The 23,077-nt window shown below is 55.4% G+C and overlaps 1 protein-coding gene across 3 annotated transcripts in view; it reads right to left on the minus strand.

Annotated features, from left to right (window-relative positions):
* Positions 1–23,077, minus strand: part of PTPRN2 (protein tyrosine phosphatase receptor type N2) — a 638,480-nt gene that overhangs the window by 44,574 nt on the left and 570,829 nt on the right. For all 3 annotated transcript variants that reach the window (XM_055421655.2, XM_055421657.2, XM_088834793.1), the window contains 2 exons: positions 16,391–16,538; positions 1,664–1,737 (listed from right to left, as the gene is read on the minus strand). In XM_055421655.2, coding sequence (XP_055277630.2) covers positions 1,664–1,737; positions 16,391–16,538 — 222 coding nt within the window. The remainder of the gene's footprint in view (positions 1–1,663; positions 1,738–16,390; positions 16,539–23,077) is intronic.

Raw genomic sequence — 23,077 nt, forward strand, 5'->3', positions numbered from 1 at the left:
GAATTAGAATCGATGGAAAAATACCAGACTCACTAAGAGAGTTTACTGAGAAGACTGACTGAAGGGCTCCAGCGAGGCCTCTGCATACATGGAGCCAACATTTGACGTCTACGCTGCTGGAAACCAAGGCGCGACTCCTTAAAAATAGTCCCAGAAACACGGGCCTGGGTTTGGGCTGGTGTAGACAGGTGCTCACGGCAAATTCCCTTCTCACAGCGAGTGTTGCACGGCGCTCCCGCCGTGAAGTTGTGAAGTGTCAGGAAGCAGGACTGACCCGTGGTGCACCGCGTCATGGTACTAAGGTTTATGCAGCAGAGGCGCTGAGATAAGCCACCACGATGACAGTGGTTTGCGGTCAGCGGTCCTGCTCGCGGCAGATGGTGAGCTGTCTCACCAGGGTCACCGCCGAGGACAGCAGGGACTGTGGCTCGTGGCTCGCGCAAGGCTCTGTCAGGAATCAGAGACAGCCCCGCCCCCTCGGCCACCGACACTCCCAGAACCTCAGTCATCAGAGCCCAGGACGTGCTACATCTGGCACGCCTGTCTTTGAAGCCAACTTGAGAACTCAGTGAGGTGGCCTGACCCTCCCTGGAGACCAGCGCCGAGACCAAGGGGACACAGCCCACACCCACTCCACACGCTCTGCTGCGGGGCCACGCTGAGAGTAGAGAGCAGGTTTATCTCACCACCTGCCACCTACACTCACTCCAGACCTCAGGCCCACCTTCCAGCCCCTTCCCCCTGTGTTGGGGGGTGCTCCAGAGTTTCCTCCTAGGCCCTCCCTGATCCCGGGTGCAGGGGAGGAAGCGGTGGGAATAGCGGCTGTGGCCAGGGGTGGGGGTCCTCTCCAGAAGCCAGGAATGCCTGCTGGCTACAGGGTCTCCAGGGCAGAGACCCTCCCCCAGCCCCCCATCTGATACCAGCTGCCCAGGGAGGCATGGCTGCGGCGCCCCCCACCCCAGGAAGTGAAGACCCTGCTTGCTGGAAAACCAGAGGAAACCAACCTAGTTTCCACCACCTCCACGCCATCCATCACTTCAACACGCACAGGTGTGTGTCTGTTTTTTCCTGTTTCCCCCAAGTAGGGAGTAAGGATTCCCCCAAAGTCATGGGTTCCAGCAGCCACTTCTCAGGACGCTGCTGCTACAGGGTGACCAGGCCCTGCGCCCTGCACTGTGTCCCCTCTGCCCTGGATGCTGGGGACAAGGGCCATCCAGAGCAGGCAGGGGTGGTGCACCAGCCCTGGTACCTGATAGGGGCTAGTAACCTGGTGGAGGCTAGTTACAGGGTGGAGGCTAGTTACCAGGTGGAGACTAGTTACCAGTGGAGGCTAGTCATCAGGTAGAGACTAGTTTCAGGGTGGATGCTAGTTACCAGGTGGTTGCTAATTACCAGGTGGAGGCTAGTTACCAGGTGGAGGCTAGTTATTGGGTGAAGAGTTACCTGGTGGAGACTAATTGCAAGATGGAACTAATTACCTGGTGGAGACTAGTTACTGGGTAGAGGCTAATTACTGTGTAGAGAGTTACCTGGTGGAGACTAATTACCAGATGAGAGTAGTTACCTTGTGGAGACTAGTAACCAGGTGGAGACTGGCTATCAGCGCCTGACCCAGGGCCGGGCTGGCCTACTCCTCCCTGTGGGTGGCAGGGCTGGTACTCACGATGGGGCTGGCGTTGATGTAGTCGGAGCTGCTGTGGCTGTTCTCTGATTTCAGCCGGATCCGGGAGTGGTCATCTGCAAGCCCAAGGGCAGAGCGTTAACCCATGCGGTGCGTCTTCAAGGGCCACTGCTCGCGCCCCCCCATGCTCCCAGTCCGTGCCTCCTCCTGTCATCCCCCACTGGGGTCCTCAGTCCACCAGCAGAGCATAGGGTGTGTGGGTACCCAGCGTTGCTCATGTCAAGTTCAATGCTAAAGCTGCCTATCACTCAGTCGTGTCCGACTCTTTGTGACCCCACGGATTGTAGCCCACCACGATCCTCTGTTCATGGAATTTTCCTGGCAAGAATACGGGAATGGGTTGCCATTTCCTTCTCTATGGAATCTTCCTGGCCCAGGGACTGAACCTGGGTCTCCTGCATTGCAGGCAGATTCTTTACCCTCTGAGCTAAAGATAATCAACTCCACGGCAATAGTTCACGCAGTGTTTGCTTTTAAATGACACACGTTCAGTAACATGGAAAAAATAAACAGCAACGTAGATATTAAGCTATTAGCCCACCACTCAATACAGCCAGTTTTGTGACACTTGTGTTTAGAAGAATGTAGACTTAAAAGGGGAGTAAGGGCAAAAGAAAATGAGGTGGAAGAGGGAGCCAGGAGCCACATGGGGACTCACTGACATGAAAATGCGCTTTCAGTGGGCACAATAACTTGACCGATGCTGAAATCAGACTCTTTGGTGGAGAGTAAGGACATGCTCCATCATAGCTTGATGTGTCTGATCCGTGAATCATCCCTAATTTTGGTTCTGGAACAAGCACTCCCCTGCCTTCACTGATGATTCTCTATGCCCATCTGAAGGGACTTCGCAGCGAGCAGGGCACCCCGAGGGGCCCTGCGTCTCCTGCTTTCCTCCCCTCTCTCAGCAAGGTGTGACCTTGAAAATGGGAAGTGTTGAGCTCCGCTGTCAGCCCGTGCTACAGCGGGGCCTGAGGGCTTCCCCCACCTGCTTCTGCCAAGAAGATAGAGCCCCACTGCAGCCTGAGGCCTGCGTTTCAACGGCGGCGAGCATGTCACCCCAAGTCCAGGTCCGGATTCCTGGCCCTTCAGCCGGGTCTCCCCACTTCCTGCCCCTGCCCCGGGGAGAAGCTCGGGCGGTGGGGGCAGGAGAGCTCAGGGGCTTTGCTGTGGTGGCTTCTTTAATTTCTCTGGGAGACTTTATTCACTTATTTCTTGTTTTGGACGGTTCTGGGGGTCAGGAAACTTGGCGAGGCCTATAGCTGACTGAACCTAGAAGGTACCATCTACTGGAGACCGGACACCCTCCTGTGCATCTTATTAAGGTATTAACGTTGGCCGTTTCCCAGCAGAGATAAGACAGGTGAGAACCATCTAGATACCGGGACAGAGTTCACACTTGGCACGTTTACCTGAGCACAGGTGACACGGAACACACCCTGTGGACTGTTCTGAAGGTGTTTGCGACGGCAGCTGCCAAGCCTCCTGCCAAGATGCCACCGATTCTAAAGTCCCCTGGACCCGATGACTTCGGGTCCTGCACAGATTTACTTTCTTGAGAGACAGAAATGACTGCAGCAGGAAGTTACAGAGAATTTACAAGAAAAGTCTGTCAACCCTGACATTCCAACACGCTACAAGCACCAATCCTTAAATGCACTTCAAGAGCCCAGTTTCTCGGTGTGTTGTGGGGAGAGGGATGTGCCACTTGGAAGCTGGACCCCTCTCTGAGTGGAGGCCGCGCTTGCTGCAGCCTCACAGGGGTCTGGACTCACAGGACAGGCTTCCAGCACCTTCCAGAGGGCCTCCCTGCGTGCACTCTCCACAAGCCCACTATGGGCTCCGCTGACAGCAGCAGTCTGAGAACCCAGGACCTAGGGCAGGGCTGCTGGTGATCGCAAGGGAGCAGGGCCCGGAGCTTCAGAGGGCCCCGTCCCACCCGGAGCAGAGTGGTCCGCGTGTAGCACTGAACTGGCACAGCCTTGGGGGCTGTCGGGTCCCCTTCATCTCCACGGAGCCCCACGAGCAACCGGGCCCAGTAAACAAGCACCAGCTGGATTTTCTAGCAGGAGGATCGAGAAAGCGCGTCCTAAGTTGGATGTCCCGGTGAGCTCGGCTCTCTGATGGATGATGGGACAGACTGTTTGAGCCGGGCTGGAGCCGGAGCACACCTGTGAGGACAGCTCACAGCCTCCTGCACCTTGTGGGTGCCGGCCCAGCCACCTTCGTCCCTGCAAGGCACCCTTTCCGAGATGCCCGAGTCTGAGGCAAAGGCTTCCAAAGCTCAGAGTTCTGTTTCATCATGTATCCAACTTGGCGGCAACATGTCCATTTTAAAATTGACAGTGAACTTGATTTTTTTAAGCGTGGCACCCATTGTGACTTCCCTCGGAGACACTGAGGGCCACCCTGGAAGGGCTAGGGTCCAGTGAAGGGTGGTTGTGTGTAGCAGGATGCTCCAGGGGACATTTCACTCGGCTGGGCACGCCTTACTACTTCGTGGCTTGCGGTTCCTGTTTTGAGGGCGGCTGCAGGTTTTCTTCATGACGTGAAAGGTGGAGAGAGTGCCTGGAGGATCACCGGTTCGCTCCCGGTCGGCAGGTGCAGTGGAGCTGACGCCAGGGCCGGGGTGAGCAAGTCCCTGCCCCTCCCCTGACCGATTCCTTGGTCTTCCTCAGACGAACACACATGCTGTTCTCGGGAGCAAACTCAACACGATGGCCCCAACCACGGAGCAAGACATTTCGCACCTGCAGCACTGGGGTCTGAGTGAAGACGTGGCTGTGCCCTCAAGGTCCTCGCCTGAGACGCCCTCAGAGGCCAGGACTCGAGGAAATTCGGGTCGCGTCTCCCCGCTGCACCTGGCTCCATCACCGGGCCATTCTCCTCTCACGAGATCCACAGTGGCAACTTCAGTCAAGAAGGGAAGGAGACGAGTCCCTCTCAAGAGTAAGTTTGCTGAACTAGCCCTCTGTGAGTGCCCCTTTTCTGAACCCCTGAGGAATTACTGGCGTTCTCCCCACGTTCAAGAATGGCGCTTTGAATTCTTCTCGTGTTCTATCTGCTGCCCGCCCCAGTGTTTCCCACCCACCACCTCCTTCCTCCTGGAACACTGTGCCAGACAGAGCAGTGGCCATTTCCCCATTTTAGGCAGAAGAAACTAAGGCTCCAAAAGATCAAGTAACTGACGTGGCAAAGGCCACAGAGCCAAGGGCTCAACCCAGCCCTGCCTCCTGCTAGCCACGTGATATCTGAGTAAACGGTTCAGAATCTTAAAGTGTCAGATTTATCATCCGAAGCGTAGGACGATGAAGTCCAATGCACAGGGCCGTGGTGCTGAACGGCTTCCGTCAGGTGCCAAGTGAGGCCTGGCAGACGGAAGGGACTTAGAAGCAAGGTCGAGACGACAGACGGACGCACAGCCGACTGACGGAGGGTCGGCTGGGCTCACTGCGTGGCTGCGACGAGTCGTCAGGAACCTCAGGATGGTTTTCACAAACGCCAGTGAGGAACAGGTTCTACAACTGCTTGGCTATGACGAGGGCAGCGGAGCCTTGAAGCGGCAGACTCCTTCCAGCCTGGGCCACGGTAGAGACCCTCTCCCGCCCTGCCGGGACCCAGCTACGGACAGTGGGAGGCCGCCTCCACTGTGATCTCCTCACACGGGCCCCTCAGGATGGGGCTTTCCTAGGCTCCCCGGTCGCGTCACTCACACTGCCGAGCATGTTGGTGCATGGGCGAGTCAACAGTCTTCACGTCCCTCGAGGACGTGAATCACGGACGCTGCCAACGGTCGCGCAAGCCGGGCGTCTGTGGAACCCGCGGGTTGACAGGGGCTCCAGCCGAGGGAGCTTCTGCCTCTGGACAGTCTGCCAGTGTTGCCCCAGGGCCCTTGAGCTTCTCAATTTGCTGTTTAGCCTGAGACGGGACCATCACGCGGCTGACAGCAGTTTCTCCACTTGGAGGGCGTGGCGGGGCGTCTGAGATGGGCCAGCACTGTTCAGATGGCTCCGAGTCCTCCACAGAGACCCCACGTCGGGCCGTGCTGGGGAATGACCCAGCGGTCACCAGCTCCTTCCTGAATTTCACGGGTCTCCTGATAGGTGAGCAAACTGCGAGCATCACTGGGGCTTCCTGCAGGATGGCCGCCCAGCTCGGCAGGTGAGGGGCCCTGAAGGTGGGCTTGAGCGTGGGGCCCCCTGTTCTAACCAGGCATGGACCTCGCACTAAGCATCTAGGAGGGGAAGGGCCCTCGGGGCTCGGCCTGTGTGCCGGGCAGGAACGGACCCCACAGGCTTCAGGTCAGGGCTCCTGGGGTCAAAGGTTGAACTGTGCCCCCCAGGACCTTGGGCTGTGGCCTTGACACAAAGCTGCGCCTGTGCAGAGGGGGTGGGCACAGCGAGCTCACAGGCACGGGAGGGCATCACCCCACACGTCTGGGGTCCAGAGAGAAGCGGGAGGTTCGGATTCAGACCCAGGCACATGGAAGGGGGCATGCAGACATGAAGGCCAAGGAGACAGCCTGGGACGGACGCCCCTCAGAGCCCCGAGGGGCCAGCCTCGTCCTGGGCCCGGCCTCCAGCCCATGAGGACACAGCTCTGCAGCCTGGGCACTCCTGCCCCTGGGGCTGGACTGTGTCTGGACCTGGCTCCCTTAGGACGCACTGACCTGCGTGCCCTGCTCCTGTGTCTCAGCTCTTCCAGGTCCCACACCTTCAATGACAGAGAGCAGGACTTTCCTACCAGCCGAAAAAAGTGAGTTTTCTATGAGGAAAGCAGGGAACAGGTATGAGGTGGGCTCTCATGAGCCTGCAGGAAGGGGAGGGGTGCTCTGCCCAGAGGCCCCAGTGGCCTCGGGACCGCGGGAGGCTCCAGGCCTGGCCCTCGGCGGGTGCAGTACAGGGTGGCGGGGAGCACGGTGGGAGCACGGTGTGCACACGTGTGCCGCAGCAGTCGTGTGGCACACACACAGGAACAACCGCAGAAACGAGAGCACAGGCGCCGACCAAGCGCGCCGTCCCACCAGGGGCCGTCCCACCAGGGACCGTCCCACCCAGGGGCTGTCCCACCAGGGACCATCCGTCGGCGCACCCAGGGACCGTCCCACCCAGGGACCGTCCCACCAGGGACCATCCCACCAGGGGCCGTCCTACCAGGGGCCGTCCCACCAGGGACCGTCCATCGGCGCACCCAGGGACCGTCCCACCAGGGACCGTCCCACCCAGGGACTGTCCTACCAGAGGCCGTCCCACCCAGGGGCCGTCCCACCAGGGACCGTCCGTCGGCGCACCCCACTCACCCGCTTCTCCGAGCGAGGCACCCCGCCCCGGCTGATTGGACGGCTGCAGCCAGACAGCGAGGGGCGCGGCCTCCGAGGGCCCGAGTGGGGGGCAGCTCAGCCATGCTCACACGAAATGGGTCTGCTGAGCACAGGGCTGCCAGCAGGAAGCAAGCGGCTGCCTCTGGGCTGACTGAGGGTTGACGGAGGGTGACACCGCTGTCACCTTTAGAGGATAGGCTCAGCATCAACAGGGACCTGGGCGGAGGTGTGACCCGAGCCTTTGGGACGGTGCCATGCTGCTTTGATTACTGTAGCTTTATAGTATCGGAGAAGGCAATGGCACCCCACTCCAGTGCTCTTGCCTGGCAAATCCATGGACGGAGGAGTCTGGTGGGCTGCAGTCCACGGGGTCACTAAGAGTCGGACACGACTGAGCGACTTCACTTTCACTTTCCACTTTCATGTATTGGAGAAGGAAATAGCAACCCACTCCAGTGTTCTTGCCTGGAGAATCCCAGGGACGGGGGAGCCTGGTGGGCTGCCGTCTATGGGGTCGCCAGAGTCGGACACGACTGAAGTGACTTAGCAGCAGCAGCAGTCACTTAACAGAGACGTACCTGTGATGGCAGGTGGGGAGAGGGGCCCGGAGGACACTCAGACCAAGGCTGGCATGGCGGGAAGGAGCACCGGGGCGGGGGAGACCCGCGGGGGTCTGGGGACGGAGTCACAGGGACACCAGGTGGAGCAGCACGGCTGGCTCCACTGCTCCTGTGATCCAGCAGGGGGGCGGCCGCCTGCACCCCTGCCCCACACGGAAGCCCGGCCTCGGGGTCCCTGGCCTCTGTGTGCAGCACAGGACGGCACAGCACGGGGGGTGGATCCTACAGGAAAGGAGAGCCCTCGGGAGGGGCGGAGGCCAGGGCCCAGCGCAGCGGGGGAGCACGGGGCTGTGGTTTAGGTCGAGACTTGAAGGAGATCTGGCATGGGGGGACATGGCCCAGAAGCCCCCGAGGCCCCCGGCGCTTGATGCTGCTGCAGCAAATAATCTGTCCTCCTGGTGTGTGAGTCGCTCCGTCGTGTCTGACTCTGCGACCCCGTGGACTGTAGCCCTCCAGGCTCCTCCGTCCATGGGATTCTCCAGGCAGGAATACTGGAGTGGGTTGCATTTCCTTCTCAGGGGATCGTCCTGATCCCAGCAGATGCCGAAGCCTAACCAAACAGTCCGGTTATTTGTGCTTTTAGACCGGGAGGGTCTAAGTAGTGAGGAGGCGATTCTGCTGCTTTGCTTCCTCAATTCCACCAGAAAGCCAGCTGGCCGTGTTTACAGTGTGGCTTTTCACACAGAAACACGTTCACGATGCTCTGGGCGAGCTGTGGCAGAGGGCGGGGTGGGGGGCAGAGCCCAGCGAAGTGAGGGGCAGGACCAGCAGAACACGTATCCACAGACCTGGCGCGTCAATGCTGCCGTGTATGCTTGAAGCTCCTGCCGCCCAGAAGCCTGGGGAGAGTCTGAATCAAGGTGGTTCTCGGGGTCCAGCCTCCGGCTGCGCCCAGGATCCTGGCCAGGACTGTCTCTCTTCACCATGTCACCCCAACCAGCCTGGCTTCCCTCCTCCATGCCAAGGACCCTGGTGATGACCCTGGGCCTGTCTGGAAAACTCAGGCCCCTCTCTCTAAGTCAAGGTCAGCAGATGAGCAAACCTTAGTCTCATCTGCAGCCCCACCTTCACGCTGTCGTGACGGTGGCCTGCATAGGTCCCGGGGGCAGAACGTGCGTCCTGGGGCTGGTCGTCCGCTGCCGCACGGGCAGGGGGGTCGAGCGGGACCCATCAGACTCAGGCTCCCTCTCAAGAGCAAAGTGACTCTGCGATCCGGGGTGTCTGCTGCCTGTCACAGGCCTGGGGCCGTGCGGGTGGAGTTCCCCTCACCCAGAGCCTAGATCAGCCCCGAGGCTGACGGAGACTGCAGTCAACCTGACGGCGCCCCACGCCTCAGTCCACTACGAAGTCTGATCGAAGCGAGCCGCGAGAAGAGGGGCAAGAAGAAGGGACGGGAGGGAAGGAGGGTCAGAAACGGGAGCACAGCTGGCAGTTGGACCCTCCTGCTAATCGCTGACCTCCTGGAAGGCTAAGCAGGAGACCATGCAGTGCAGTTCAGTTGCTCAGTCGTGTCCGACTCTGCGACCCCATGGACTGCAGCACACCAGGCCTCCCTGTCCATCACCAGCTCCCAGAGTTCACTCAAACTCATGTCCATCGAGTTGGTGATGCCATCCAGCCATTTCATCCTCTGTCGTCCCCTTCTCCTCCTGCCTTCAATCTTTCCCAGCATCAGGGTCTTTTCCAGTGAGTCAGTTCTTCACATCAGGTGGCTGAAGTATTGGGAGCTTCAGCTTCAGCATCAGTCCCTCCAATGAACACTCAGGACTGATCTCCTTTAGGATGGACTGGTTAGATCTCCTTGCAGTCCAAGGGACTCTCAAGAGTCTTCTCCAGCACCACAGTTCAAAAGCATCAATTCTTCTGCACTCAGCTTTCTTCACAATCCAACTCTCATATCCATACACGACCACTGGAAAAACCATAGCCTTGACTAGATGGGCCTTTGTTGGCAAAGTAATGTCTCTGCTTTTTAATATGCTATCTAGGTCAGTCATAATTTCTCTTTCAAGGAGGAAGCGTCTTTTAATTTCATGGCTGCAGTCAGCATCTGCAGGTAACCAGTGTTGTCAGTTATAACGATGGGGTCGTAGTCACATAGGAGAAGGTCTTTACTTTTAGGAGATACAGGCTAAATCATTTAGACACGTAAAACCCACTTTGAAATAGTTCAGCCAACAATGAAGTAAAGCAGACAGATCACACAAAAGGCAAAATACTGAGTGGCAGCTGTGTGGAGTCTGGCCCGTGGGGATGTAGGCGATCATCAAATTATCACTTCAACTGAGGGTCTGAAAACTTTTGCAATAAAAAGTGTGGGGGAAATGGTTCCAAGCCGGTTTTCTTTGCAAACACCTGCGGGACTGGGTGGCCAGGAGCCCCCCGGGTCAGGAGGATGGGGGACGACCCTCGTCACCCCTGACGCCCTGGCTCCCCTCTGGCTCCAGGGTCTTGGGTGGCAGTGTAAAGGGGACACTGCACACGTGGCCTCTCTGCTGTGCGGGTGTGTCAGGGCTGCAGGCCGGCAGCAGGCAGGCCGGGGTCAGGCAGGGAGCAGCCATGGGCATGCCCCTTCCGGGTCCATGCCTTGGGAGGCAGCGCCCTGCATTCATCTCCTTGAATACGATCTTATCAGTGACTCGAAATCACCTGAAACACGCTTATAAACTGTGCGGATAGCAAACGCTGACAAGGAGGCACCGTGGTGAGAGGGTGTAGAACTCCCCTAGACTTTGAACAAGGATGCGTTTATCGGAAGTGAATGCAGAGTTCAGTGCCGAGTTAGGATGGACGGATGGGGGCTGGGCCCTGTGAGGAACCCATTGCATGATGATCGGACACTGGGAACGTCTGGGCGGAGGAAACACAGCCTGGCGTGGCCCTCTGAAGGCTGTGATCGGCTGCTCGGGGCGTCCAGGAGAGGGCCCAGGCCTGGCCCCCACCGCCGAGGTCCCGGGTCTCTCCGAGCCCCCAAGTCCCCCCGAAGCTGAGACTCTGTGCAGCCTTGGCTGTGAGAGGTGAGATGCACAGACGCCAGGCCACAGCAGGTCGGACGTCTCACGTGTCCAGTGACCCAGCTTCCAGGAAGGGAGTGAACAGGAGGCAGAAGCCGGACCTGGGTGGCTGAACTGTGCAGACGGCCGGCGCGGCCCCCCGCCTGCCAAACAGCCCCTCCACTCTGGGGGGCTCTGGGGTGTTGTCTCCTCAGCCCCGGGCCCCAACTCCAGAGACTCTGGCCCTGCAGGGCTCAGCCCCACAAGGAGGCCAGGGAGAGTCTGGAACACGGCCTTAACCTCTTCTTTGCTTCCCTTAGAAACTGTTCAATCCCAGGCAGCCCAGCCTCTGCGAAGGAAGAAGCCTGCATGCACGCTGCCGAGGGATTTCCTTTTCGGCACCAACGTACCCATGGCCTCCCCCGTCTGGAGGAAGTTACTCAGCTGGTTCTGAGGCCATAAAAGGGAGGGTGAAGAAAAGACAGTGGGTCAGGAATTTCTCTGGGTGAGTCGCTTTCTTGGGCAGCTGCCTCACAGGAGAAGAAATCCGGCTTGCTGTCAGATTCAGGAGAATTTCCCACGCCTGATCAGTACAGGCAAAGCTGCTCACTCAGACGTGACCACACCAGAATGTTCACTGCGGCGATCCTGCTCAGAGTGGGGAAAAGTGTCAACCCAAGGTTTGCTTGGAAAGAAATTTTCTGTGTGTTTTGAGGGAGTGGTGCTTTGTCAAGGACGGTGGCTGTGGGTATATTTCAGACGTTCAGTCCATGGAAGTGTGAAGTCTTTGCTCACTTTCCTGACACAAGAGTCTCAGTTGAGTCCACAGAAACACGCAGGGTGTCATCATCACAGGGCACACAGACCCGGGTCCTAGCCCTGGCGTTTGTCGGGTGGAGGGGGCCAGGCGGAAGCCCAGCAGTGCTCCTGTCTCCTGGGCGGAGGGTGGACAAGGTTGCTGGTGGAGCGTGTCCGACACACGACGCTGTAGTGAGCACCCCAATACCCACATGGCATCAACATTGGCTTCAGGGGCCAGGGTGCATGGAGGCCCACCCTGTCTACACGCTCTGCTCCATCACGGACATCGGTGCACGTGTGGAGGGAACAGTCGGACGACATGAAACAGGTCTCAGGAAGCGGCTGTTCTCTCTGGTGGAGTCTGGCGACACCACTAGGAGTTTAACGCATACCATTGCCCTAGGGTCCTGCTCGGGGAGGGTGTAGGCTGAGACCTGACCACTGGGTCTCCTTCTGAAAGCTGAGAAGGTGGGAGCGTGGAGGACCGAGCCAGGGATGCGTGTGCGGGACGAGACCCATGTGTCCGGGGAGGTTCTGGCCGCCCGCCTGTCTCTGAGGCCGGGCTCTTCGATGGCCACGTGGTCAGGAATGGCGGCTTCTGTCTTGTGGCCCGCGCTGGAGTCCGACCGAGAAAGCACTTCTGTGTTGAGCCCTGGCTCCAGCCCACGAGCAGGCAGCAGGCCCGAGGCTCCAGTCCGAGGGCTCCCAGGGCCCTGGTCCCCTTGAGGCTGGCCCCCCGTCCCCGCTGGAGGCTGAAGACAGGCTGTCCTGAGGCCCCGGTCCGTGGGCCCACCGGCTGCAGGGCGTATGGCCCGGAACGTGTCGCATTCTGCCTGGCGCTGCAGGAGGGCGCTTGAGGAAGAGGCTTTGAACTTGAGTGTTTGTCGTGCAGCCCTGAAATCCTAGGAAACCAGAGGCTTCCACACAGGCTGACCGTCTGCCCCACACGGCTACTCATTTGGGGTGCAACTGGAATCCCCCACCCAGATCCGCTCTGAGGACAAGGGCCGAGCGTGGTTGACTGGTCGCCCCTGTGTCGGCCAGCAGTCCTTGGCACTCAGTTCAGTCCCGTCGCTCAGTCGTGTCCGACTCTTTGTGACCGCATTTATTTCAGCACACCAGGCCTCCCTGTCCATCACCGACTCCCGGAGCAATGTCTCTGTGTTTAATATGGTGTCTAACAGAAGCAGAAGATATTAAGAAGAGGTGGCAAGAATACACAGAAGAACTGTACAAAAAAGATCTTCACGACCAAGATAGTCACGATAATGTGATCACTGACCTAGAGCCAGACATCTTGGAATGTGAAGTCAAGTGGGCCTTAGAAAGCATCACTACGAACAAAGCTAGTGGAGGTGATGGAATTCCAGTTGAGCTATTTCAAATCTTGAAAGATGATGCTGTGAAAGCGCTGCACTCAATATGCCACCAAATTTGGAAAACTCAGCAGTGGCCACAGGACTGGAAAAGGTCATCTTCATTCCAATCCCAAAGAAAGGCAATGCCAAAGAATGCTCAAACTACCGCACAATTGTACTCATCTGACAGGCTAGTAAGTCATGCTCAAAATTCTCCAAGCCAGGCTTCAGCAATATGTGAACCGTGAACTTCCAGATGTTCAAGCAGGTTTTAGAAAAGGCAGAGGCACCAGAGATCAAATTGCAAACATCCGCTGGATCATGGAGAAAGCAAGAGAGTTCCAGAAAAACATCTATTTCTGCTTCATTGACTATGCCAAAGCCTTTGACTGTGTGGATCACAATAAACTGTGGAAAATTCTGAAAGAGATGGGAATACCAGACCACCTGACCTGCCTCTTGAGAAACCTGTATGCAGGTCAGGAAGCAACAGTCAGAACTGGACATGGAACAACAGACTGGTTCCAAATAGGAAAAGGAATACGTCAAGGCTGTATATTGTCACCTTGCTTATTTAACTTATATGCAGAGTACATCATGAGGAACGCTGGGCTGGAAGAAGCACAAGCTGGAATCAAGATTGCTGGGAGAGATATCAATAACCTCAGATATGGAGATGACACCACCCTTATGGCAGAAAGTGAAGAGGAACTCAAAAGCCTCTTGATGAAAGTGAAAGAGGAGAGTGAAAAGGTTGACTTGAAGCTCAACATTCAGAAAACGAAGATCATGGCATCTGGTCCCATCACTTCATGGGAAATAGATGGAAAAACAGTGGAAACAGTGTCAGACTTTATTTTTTTGGGCTCCAAAATCACTGCAGATGCTGACTGCAGCCATGAAATTAAAAGACGCTTACTCCTTGGAAGGAAAGTTATAACCAAACTTGATAGTATATTAAAAAGCAGAAACATTACTTTGCCAACCAAGGTCCATCTAGTCAAGGCTATGGTTTTTCCCGTGGTCATGTATGGATGTGAGAGTTGGACTGTGAAGAAAACTGATCGCCGAAGAATTGGTGCTTTTGAACTGTGGTGCTGGAGAAGGCTCTTGAGAGTCCCTTGTACCGCAAGGAGATCCAACCAGTCCATTCTAAGGGAGATCAATCCTGGGTGTTCATTGGAAGGACTGATGCTAAAGCTGAAACTCCAATACTTTGGCCACCTCATGCGACGAGTTGACTCACTGGAAAAGACTCTGATGCTGGGAAGGATTGGGGGCGGGAGGAGAAGGGGACGACAGAGAATGAGATGGCTGGATGGCATCACCGACTCGATGGACATGAGTCTGAGTGAACTCCGGGAGTTGGTGATGGACAGGGAGGCCTGGCGTGCTGTGATTCATGGGGTCGCGGAGAGTCGGACACGACTGAGAGACTGAACTGAACTGACTTGACTGAACTGAACTGAACTGAGGTTGGTCATAACTTCTCTTCCAAGGAGCAAGCATCTCTTAATTTCATGGCTGCAATCACCATCTGCAGTGATTTGGAGCCCAAAAAGATAGTCTGTCTCTGTTTCCACTGTTTCCCCATCTATTTGCCGTGAAGTGATGGGACCAGAGGCCATGATCTTAGTTTTCTGAATGTTGAGCTTTAAGCCAACTCTTTCACTGTCCTCTTTCACTTTCATCAAGAGACTCTCTAGTTCTTCTTCACTTTCTGCCATAAGGGTGGTGTCATCTGCATGTCTGAGGTTACTGATATATTGATATTTCTTGGCGCACAGCAGGTAATTAAATATCTGTTATTGGCTTTCCTTCTAAATATAAAACACAAATTGCAACGGCTCCTATTTTTGGAGCTCTTTAGGGAAAAACCCTTCAGACATCACAGAACTGGTCTGAACACCAACTAAACTGTTAGAAAAACCTTACACCTAGAAGCGTATTAAGATTTTTACAGCAGTGTGTCATTCCCGGGCTCGGGTCCAAAGCCACACAGGCACGTGTCTTGGCTCTCCCTGTCCTGTGAGCAGGGAGTGAGTCGCTGCCATTGCCCATGAGCCGGAGTGTCGGCCACTGCACCCCTGGGCAGACGGGCAGCAGGAGTTGGACTCCTGTCTTGGGGTGGCACCGCCTGGCCCCCTGGCTCCCAGCGCAGGATGGAGGCTGTGTCCCCGCGAGGGTACTGGTCTTCTCTCTGAGACCTGAGTGGCTTTGCTGAACCCTCAGACACGTCAGCCCACAAAGTACGTGCTGTCATGTCTGAAGTCTGCCTGAATCCATTCCACCCTCCGCCACAAACTCACTCCTCACGCACAAGTCACTCATTACGTGAAGCTGGTGCTTACGTCAGACACTGCTCACAAACACACATCAGACCCCCGCCCCCACAGGGGCTGTGTATTAATCGCAGACCCCCCGCACCACCAAGCCCAGCCTGGAACCTGCTGGAACACGGGAGGCTGGAGCATCTCCAGATAGTGACGGAAGGCAGAACGGCCACGTGGGAAGATGCACCTTGAGCCTGCACATCCCTTCATGCCCTCGGGGGCCTCTGCCCCCTGCAGTCGCCTGTCAGCTCACACGGCATCAGGGAGATGGAGGGCTGGCATCTCCCCGTGTCCCCTCTCTTGGCAACAACTCCTGGCCAGGCAGCAGGTGCCCAGCAATGCTTGGGGACACCCTTCTTCTCCTCCCACAGCCTGCCTGGCCTGCAGGACTGCCTCATTGACCCCACAGCCCTAAGTCCAAGGGTGACGGTGTGACCCCCAGGATAGGGGAGAACGAGGCTCCAAGGGTTCGGACCCGAGCCCTGAGTCCAGAGCAACAGCAGCAGCAGAGCCTCAGCTTGCTGGAATCTATCTGTGCCCACCCCCACCGCTGCGCCTCTAGGACCGGGTGGGGCTCGCAGGGCGATGGGCTCGGAATCTAAAATACGACACAAATGAACTTATTTACAAAACAGAAGGGGACACAGAGACACAGGAAACAAACTGAAGCGGAGGTGGGGAAGGGATAACAGGAGTTTGGGATCAAGACACACACGTCTGTATGTAAACCAGATACGCAACAAGCTCCTACTGTGCAGCTCGGGGAACTATACTCAATATTCAGTAATAACCTGCAAGTGAAGAGAATCTGGAAAAGAACACAGGTGTGTGTGTCACTGAATCTCTTTGCTGTACGCCTGAAGCTAACACAACATTGGAAATCAGCTCGACGCCAATAAAATAAAAAAAACCGTGAAAGGACGTTTGTCGGCAGAGGGGGTAGATACGGAGTAGGGAGGGCTCTGTAGCCCGATGAGCCCGAGAAGAGACCCCGGAGCGGAGCGGGAGCAGCCCCTCCCCGGCCCCGGACCCCCGCGCGCCTTGCCCCGCGCTGCGCGGTACCTACAGGTGAGCACCGCCGGGCCGCCCCTGCCCCTGGCCTGGCCGGGCAGTACCTACAGGTGAGCACCGCTGGGCCGCCCCGCCCCGAGCGGCAGTACCTACAGGTGAGCACCTCTGGGCCGCCCCACCCCGAGCGGCAGTACCTACAGGTGAGCACCGCCGGGCCGCCCCCCGCCGCCCGGCCCGCCCCCGGCCCCGCGCCCCTAGCCGGGCGGTACCTACAGGTGAGCACCGCTGCGCAGCGGTTCTTCGGCAGGTTCTCCTCCCTCTGGGCCACGAGCGAGCTGTCGGGCTCGGCCTGGTAGGCACACAGCGCCTCCCACTCCTTCTCCAGGCGATTCTTGTTCTTCAGGTGGTCCTCCATGTAGGCCTGGAACACAGAGTGAGCGTCGGCAGGGCCGCCTGGGGGGCATGGGCCCGGGGGCGGCCCCAGGCGGAGCCCACGCGTCACCTGCACCGACGGGCTGGCACCGGGCGGGGAAGGGGGCCCGAGCACGAAGCAGACATGGGGGCGGTGTGTGTCCCACATCGCAGGGCAGGGAGCCCTCGCTGGGGCTGCGGACCCTGCTCCCACCTCTGTTTGCACAGAAGTCGTTTTCCTTATAACAGGCCGGCTTCTCTAAACCCACCAGGGGGATGCAGTTTGCTCTGATGGGCGCAGTGTTACATGGCTGTCTGTCAGTGTTACAATACAAAACACAAGCCAAATATCTGACCCTCCTCTGCCCTGATCTTAATTTTTCCAGGCACCTGCCTGTGGGCAGGGACACAGGAGAGGTGGATGGGCAAACAGGCCTCCGGAACATTCCCTCCACAGACTCCAGAGCTGGTCTTGTTCACTCGCCTTACTGATCTGTTTAGTCCAGAGATGACCGTGGTTTTAAGGAAAAGAATTTCAAAGGACCGACCCAGGTGGTTTCATTGGGCCCAAAGGAACAGTCTCATCTTCTAAAACCTTGCCTGTGGATTTTCAAGTATGTCCACACAGCAAGATGCAACCATGCACACAGGGAGCCAGGTCTCCAGTGGTCAGGCACTCCAATGTCCGGCCAAGATTTACACCTCGTCCACGCCCACCCTGACCCCTCTGTCAGCCCCTTCGTCTGCTCAGTCCAGTGACCACCACTGCCCTTGGCTGCCCCGGCTCTTTGGCACCCACCCCATGGGACAGACGGGCACGTGAAAAGGAAGGAAACCCACCAGAAGGTCGTGCTGAGGTTCCACACCGCTCAGTAAAATGTGGAGCACAGCTGATCGGAACTGCTTTGTATTATTCACTTAACAAACGCCGACTCTGTCCATGTTGGTCCAACTGGTGTGTGTATCAGTGAGCGTGCACTGAACCAGGGTGTGGAAGCCGGGTGCCTGAGGGTGCTGCTCCAGGGACACAGTCAGCTCCATGTTGGCTGGCCAGTTGAGGTGCCCCTGGCGATGATCACACGTCCCTTGATCCCCTGCTGCAGCCGCTTAGGGGACCAGTGGATGGCCTTTCGTGCAGATGACCAAGAACTGTGACCATGAACCCCTTTTCAGGAACAGACCGTGAACCTCAGTAGCTCACCCTCGTGAGAAAGAGAAACATCACAGCAGTTCTAAGCCCACCCCCCAAACACGGCCCTTGGGTTTCAGGAAAAGAATTTCAAAGGACCGACCCAGGTGATTTTATTGACTCAAAGGAAACAATCTCATCTTCTAAAACCTTGCCTGTGGGTTTTCAAATACTACCACACAGCGAAATGAAACATATTTAAAGAAGCAACTTTGGGGCACAGTCCAGAAAATGTAAACCACTCACTACTTTCTTTGGGGACAATCATCACGGAACATCACAAAGAGATTTTTTGTACCAAAGTTACTCTAATAAGGATGACATTTTTGCATGACATAGTACTTAAATCTGTGGAAATGCTGAGCAGCTTATTACCTAGCCTAAAATATGGTGTGTGCGGAGGTCCCGGGAAGGAGGCGTAGTTCTGGGTAAGTGAATAATGTCAGTGCTCTGGGGTTACTTTTCCCAAGATTGGTTAACGTACAGTCTTACACATGGACGTAAAACGGTTCCTGGCAAAATGATTCGGGATCTGACTTTTTGGAAAATGCTGTTCACAAAGTCCATCAAGGAAGAACGGGCGTCTTTCCGAGAACTGTTGTTTTCCAGAGGTAAGGTATATGGAGACTGCTGGCTCTCTCCAACAAGTCTCTGTCGGGTCCGACTCTGTGTGACCCCATGGACTGTATGCAGCCCACCAGGCTCCCCTGTCCATGGGGTTCTCCAGGCAGGAATAGTGGAGTGGGTTGCAACTTCCTTCTCCGGGGGATCTTCCTGACCCAGGGATCCAACCAGGCTCTCCTGCATTGCAGGCAGATTCTTCACTGCTTGAGCAATCGGGGAAGCCCCAAATGAGCTTCTTTCAATAAAACATGATGGATTCTAAAATGACGAGCCTTGGAAGGTTTAATCCAATCTCAAATGTTGTCTGCAAAAGGGGCCTCACACTCAAGCCCGCGAACTGCAACTACTGCCCCTGTGCACCCTATAGCCCGTGCTCTGCCACAGCAGCGACCGTGGTGAGGGGCCCCGACTCCCACACCTGGAGAGTGCAGCCAGAAATAAAAATAAGTAAAAAGAAAACACTGAGACAAAGTTTTCCTCCTCCGGGCGTGCACCGCCGCAGTCGTCTGCGTTTGTCCTGCTCTGCTCGTCTCAGTTTGATCTGTTCCGTGCTTCTCTGTTGGTATCTTTACAAAGCATCGTTCACCGTAGTAAATGGATATAATTCCCATCCACGTCTGAGGAGCCTTTGCTCCTTACCCTTGTGGATTAGATGCTTTTCTTCTGAGACATGGGAGTGGGTTTCATGTTGTCTGTGGGGAAGCTAGGCTTTGGTCGTAAAAGAATGAGTTTTACACAAAAACAAAACCTGCCACCATGACTTAATACCACGAGGCCCCTTCTTTTAAAGGATGTGAGAACAGGTGGAAGGGTCCTCCCCAGACACAGTCGCCTCCTGGAATAACTAGGTAAGTTAACATGAAATTTAAACACTGCGTGCTCCTCCCCCAGACTGTAGGTATTCTAAAAGCTGACATTTAAAATACTTTCATTTAATGTATGTGTCTGTGTGTGTGTGTGGGGGGGGTAGTGGGAATGGCAGGAGGGCTTAGTTTAAAAAAAACAGTCCCTTTTTATTCCATAAACAGCACATGTAGAAAAGGGCAGAAAATGAAGGGAAGCAGAGTGAAAACAGAAGCCTCCAATAACTCCCCAACCCAGAGCAAAGCTGTAAGGCTGTGGAAAACGTCACCATTCTTGGCACACGCGTGAGCTGATTTTTGACGTTGCTGTCATTTTTCTGTCCTGACTGCTGTTGCCCAGACCTCGGATGGCACCTACTGGGTTTTCTCACTTAAGCTGGAAAGATGCTGAGACGAGGTTCTTCCAGACACACCATCCTGCTGCCTCGGCCTGCTCTCCGCTTCCTCCCTCAGGCCCCCTTCTGTTTCCTTCACAGGCCGGGACTGTGGTCACAATACCACCTGCTCCAAACGCCGCCACCGGAACCCCAACAGCATGTGCTTTGTCCAGACTTCATGTTACCAACCTGCCACGCTGTTACCAACCTGGCACCTGCCTGACAGTAAGAACACTTCCCCGATTGAACTCTTCCCCCGTCACCGTCATTCTCAACACTTCACGCTGATTCTTCTGCCATGAATCCACCAGACGTCCAGGTCAGTGAGACGCCACCTCCTCCTTCAGGCCCGTCCCCCCCCTGATCTTCCTTGCCCACAGCCCACTCCCCACATCAGATACTCACGATTGTAAAACCTGCGTCTCTGTGATGTGAATCCTGTTCTGCTTTGTGGGTGCCAGGCCCTCCGTCCTCTCGTGAGATCACCTGTTCCGGGCTGGGGCCAATGTTGCATGCACTTAGCACAGAGTCAGTATTTGTTGAATGACTGACACAATCTGGAGACCTGTATGTCGTTGTTCGGTTGCTAAGTCGCGTCCAGCTCTTCGCGACCCCGTGGGCTGCAGCACGTCAGGCCTCCCTGTCCCTCACCAACTCCCAGAGTTTGCTCACTCATGTCCATCGAGTCAGTGATGCCATCGAACCGTCTCATCCTCTGTCATCCCCTTCTCCTCCCACCTTCAATCCCTCCCAGCATCGGGGTCTTTTCCAATGAGTTGGCTCTTCGCATCAGGTGGCCAAAGTATTGGAGCTTCAGCTTTAGCATCAGTCCTTCCAATGAATATGCAGGGTTGCTTTCCTTTAGGATGGACTGGTTGGATCTCTCTGCACCAATCCAAGGACTGGTGCAAGGGACTCTCAAGAGTCTTCTCCAGCACCACAGATTGAAATAATTTGTATTACTTCAGTTGTATACTGTATATTGATAACTGGCATTCCAAGATTTTTGCTATCAAATCTAAAACTTGGAAGAACTGCCCCCCAAAGTACCATAAGGACTTTGGAATGTTTCATTAAATATTTCCTGCTTCCTTCTTCCTTTCTGAGTTACCCAAGGAACGTCCATACAATTCATGTCGAATGCTCCTGGGTCAGTCTCAAGGTCTCACAGGTCTGGAGGCATGGCCAGAGTCCAGAAAGCTCTTCTCCCAGCCTCCCCCGTGTTTGATCTTAACCCCCTTCAGCGGCCAGGTCTGTGGTGTTCGGTGGGTCACTTCTGTGGACTCATGCCTGGGGTGAGCAGCCTCATTCGGGATGTGCTGTGAGCCGTCCCAGTGTAAGGAGCCTGTCTTTCCCACGGGCCATGAGCTCCTGGGGTGTAGGGACCTGTCCTATACCAACACCATCACCGCACACAGAGGAAGCTCTGGGTACACAGAACAGAGAATGAGTCACCAGTGCTGGAGGGGGCTGGCCAAGTGAGGGAGACCCCCCACCACTTGGAAGACCCCGGTCAAGTGCAGAGTCAGGGCTCAGCACCCGTTGGCTCAACTTGAAGAGCTTAGATAGTTGAGTTAAGACGGCTACCGTAGTTTGTAAGGGACCTTTGGAAGCAAGTCTTTAATCCTGAAGAGTTGCTCGGTACCCTCCCCTGGACGTGGGTTCTGACGGGCTCTGGACCTACGGGAATTGTGTTTCCAAAAGCCTGGGCTCCATCAGGGGAACTTCACTCGAGCTGAGTTCAGTAAGTCCTGAGTGAGAAGGTTTCTAAACTCTTCTTGAATTGTGGTGTTTTCCCAGAGTCTGATGCACTTACTTAGAAGATAGTCCCCAGATCAAACCATTCATGAAGAAAGCCTTGAGCTTTCAGAATACGGGCACTCTACGTTTGCAGTCAGCCTGGCTGACACTGACCTCTTGACCCTTGACCACATGACGTTACCATGACGACAGCATCAGCTCTCACAGGACCTAGTTCTGAGACACGGACTCAATCTAAGCTGCTCCTCTTTAATCTTCCTCGTGTTTCTGACTTTAACCTTCCTGTTCCCGAGGTCGCGTGCCCTTTTCTGGCCCACATGATTAGACTGTTTGGGTAGGAAAATGACCAACAGTTTCTGGGCCACAAAGCCCATGTGCCATGAGATGACTTTTCAGGAAATGCTCTCCAAATGTCGGACAAACCAACTGGCTTCCACATTTAATAGAAAGAATTTACACAGAATCCTGAACCTCTGGGACACAAGTGTTACTGCATTATAATGCGGAGACGTATGTCTGCAATTTGTTAATATCGCCCCAGTATTTTTTGCATGGTTTTCTGATCAAATAGTCAACAGCTTCAGGTCAAGAAAGTGATTCCGAGGAATACAGAGCGTTTGGGATGCTCTGGAGTATAAAAGAGTTTTGTTAATAATCACAGGCACATTTTTTGTATCTTTGGGAAGTTAATTTTACCATTACTCGCAGAGCCTTTGTGAATGCCTAAGGGAGTTTTCCAACAGGAAGGCAACTTTAATAAAACAGAGAAGGCACTGAGCTTGATTTAAAAAAACTTCTTAATGATGTAATAAACAAAAGGGTTTGGTCCCCACACAGAGACTTTTTGGGCAAACCATCTAATTTTACTTACCCTTAATATGCTGCTACGCAGAAATGGGAATTCTAGTACATATTTTTAAGGTCGTTCTGGGGTATGACCAAGTTGATATATGAATTATGCTTTGTGACTACAAACTGTGTGCAGATGGAAAAGACGGTGCTTCTCATTGGAGAATCTCTCAATGCCTCTTCCATGTCCTGTGGCCACAGTGTCCTGGGGACAGCACCGTCATCTAATGAGATGCAATATGCTAAGTGTCCACGGACAGCAGCTGCCAACTGCGGCCTGAGCACAGGAGGCGGTCACAGCAGAGTTGTCACTCTGAACCCACCCTGTCTGTGGTCAACCCTCCCTGACACTATTCAAGAGATGAGGGGCTGCACCACCAAGTACGTTGTTCATGGTTTCAGCGCTGCTTCCAATTCACCAGGGATGGTGGTCCTTCTAACAAGCCCACCGCCTCCTCACAGCGTGGATCGGGAGGGACCCTAGAGCTCCTCCCCACTACGTGCTTCTTATCACTGGTTATCAGATGGAGGTGTCGTGAGCCAGTCTCGAGGCGCCACTGGAAATGCCCGATTAGACACATGAAGCTGAGCTGCCGATTTCTGGGTGGAAAGAGCTGGTGATGCCATGTGGGACTGTGACCCGGCACCTCAGATCATGTCGGGATCTGGACTGTTTCACTGGCACTGTTTTTCCAGCGTCGGCATCAAGGATCAGTCTCCAGGGTCACAAAGAAAGAATCCCAGTTACTAAAATCATCTACTTCACCACATGTAACAAGCCAGCACTTTCCTCATGAAACAGAATATCCATTGGAAGGACTGATGCTGAAGCTGAAGCTGTGATATTTTGGCCACCTGATGCAAAGAGCCAACTCACTGGAAAAGA

This window comes from Moschus berezovskii, chromosome 3 (assembly GCF_049115385.1).
Source record: "Moschus berezovskii isolate FMDL1 chromosome 3, NW_MosBer_1.0, whole genome shotgun sequence".
NCBI lineage: Eukaryota > Metazoa > Chordata > Mammalia > Artiodactyla > Moschidae > Moschus > Moschus berezovskii.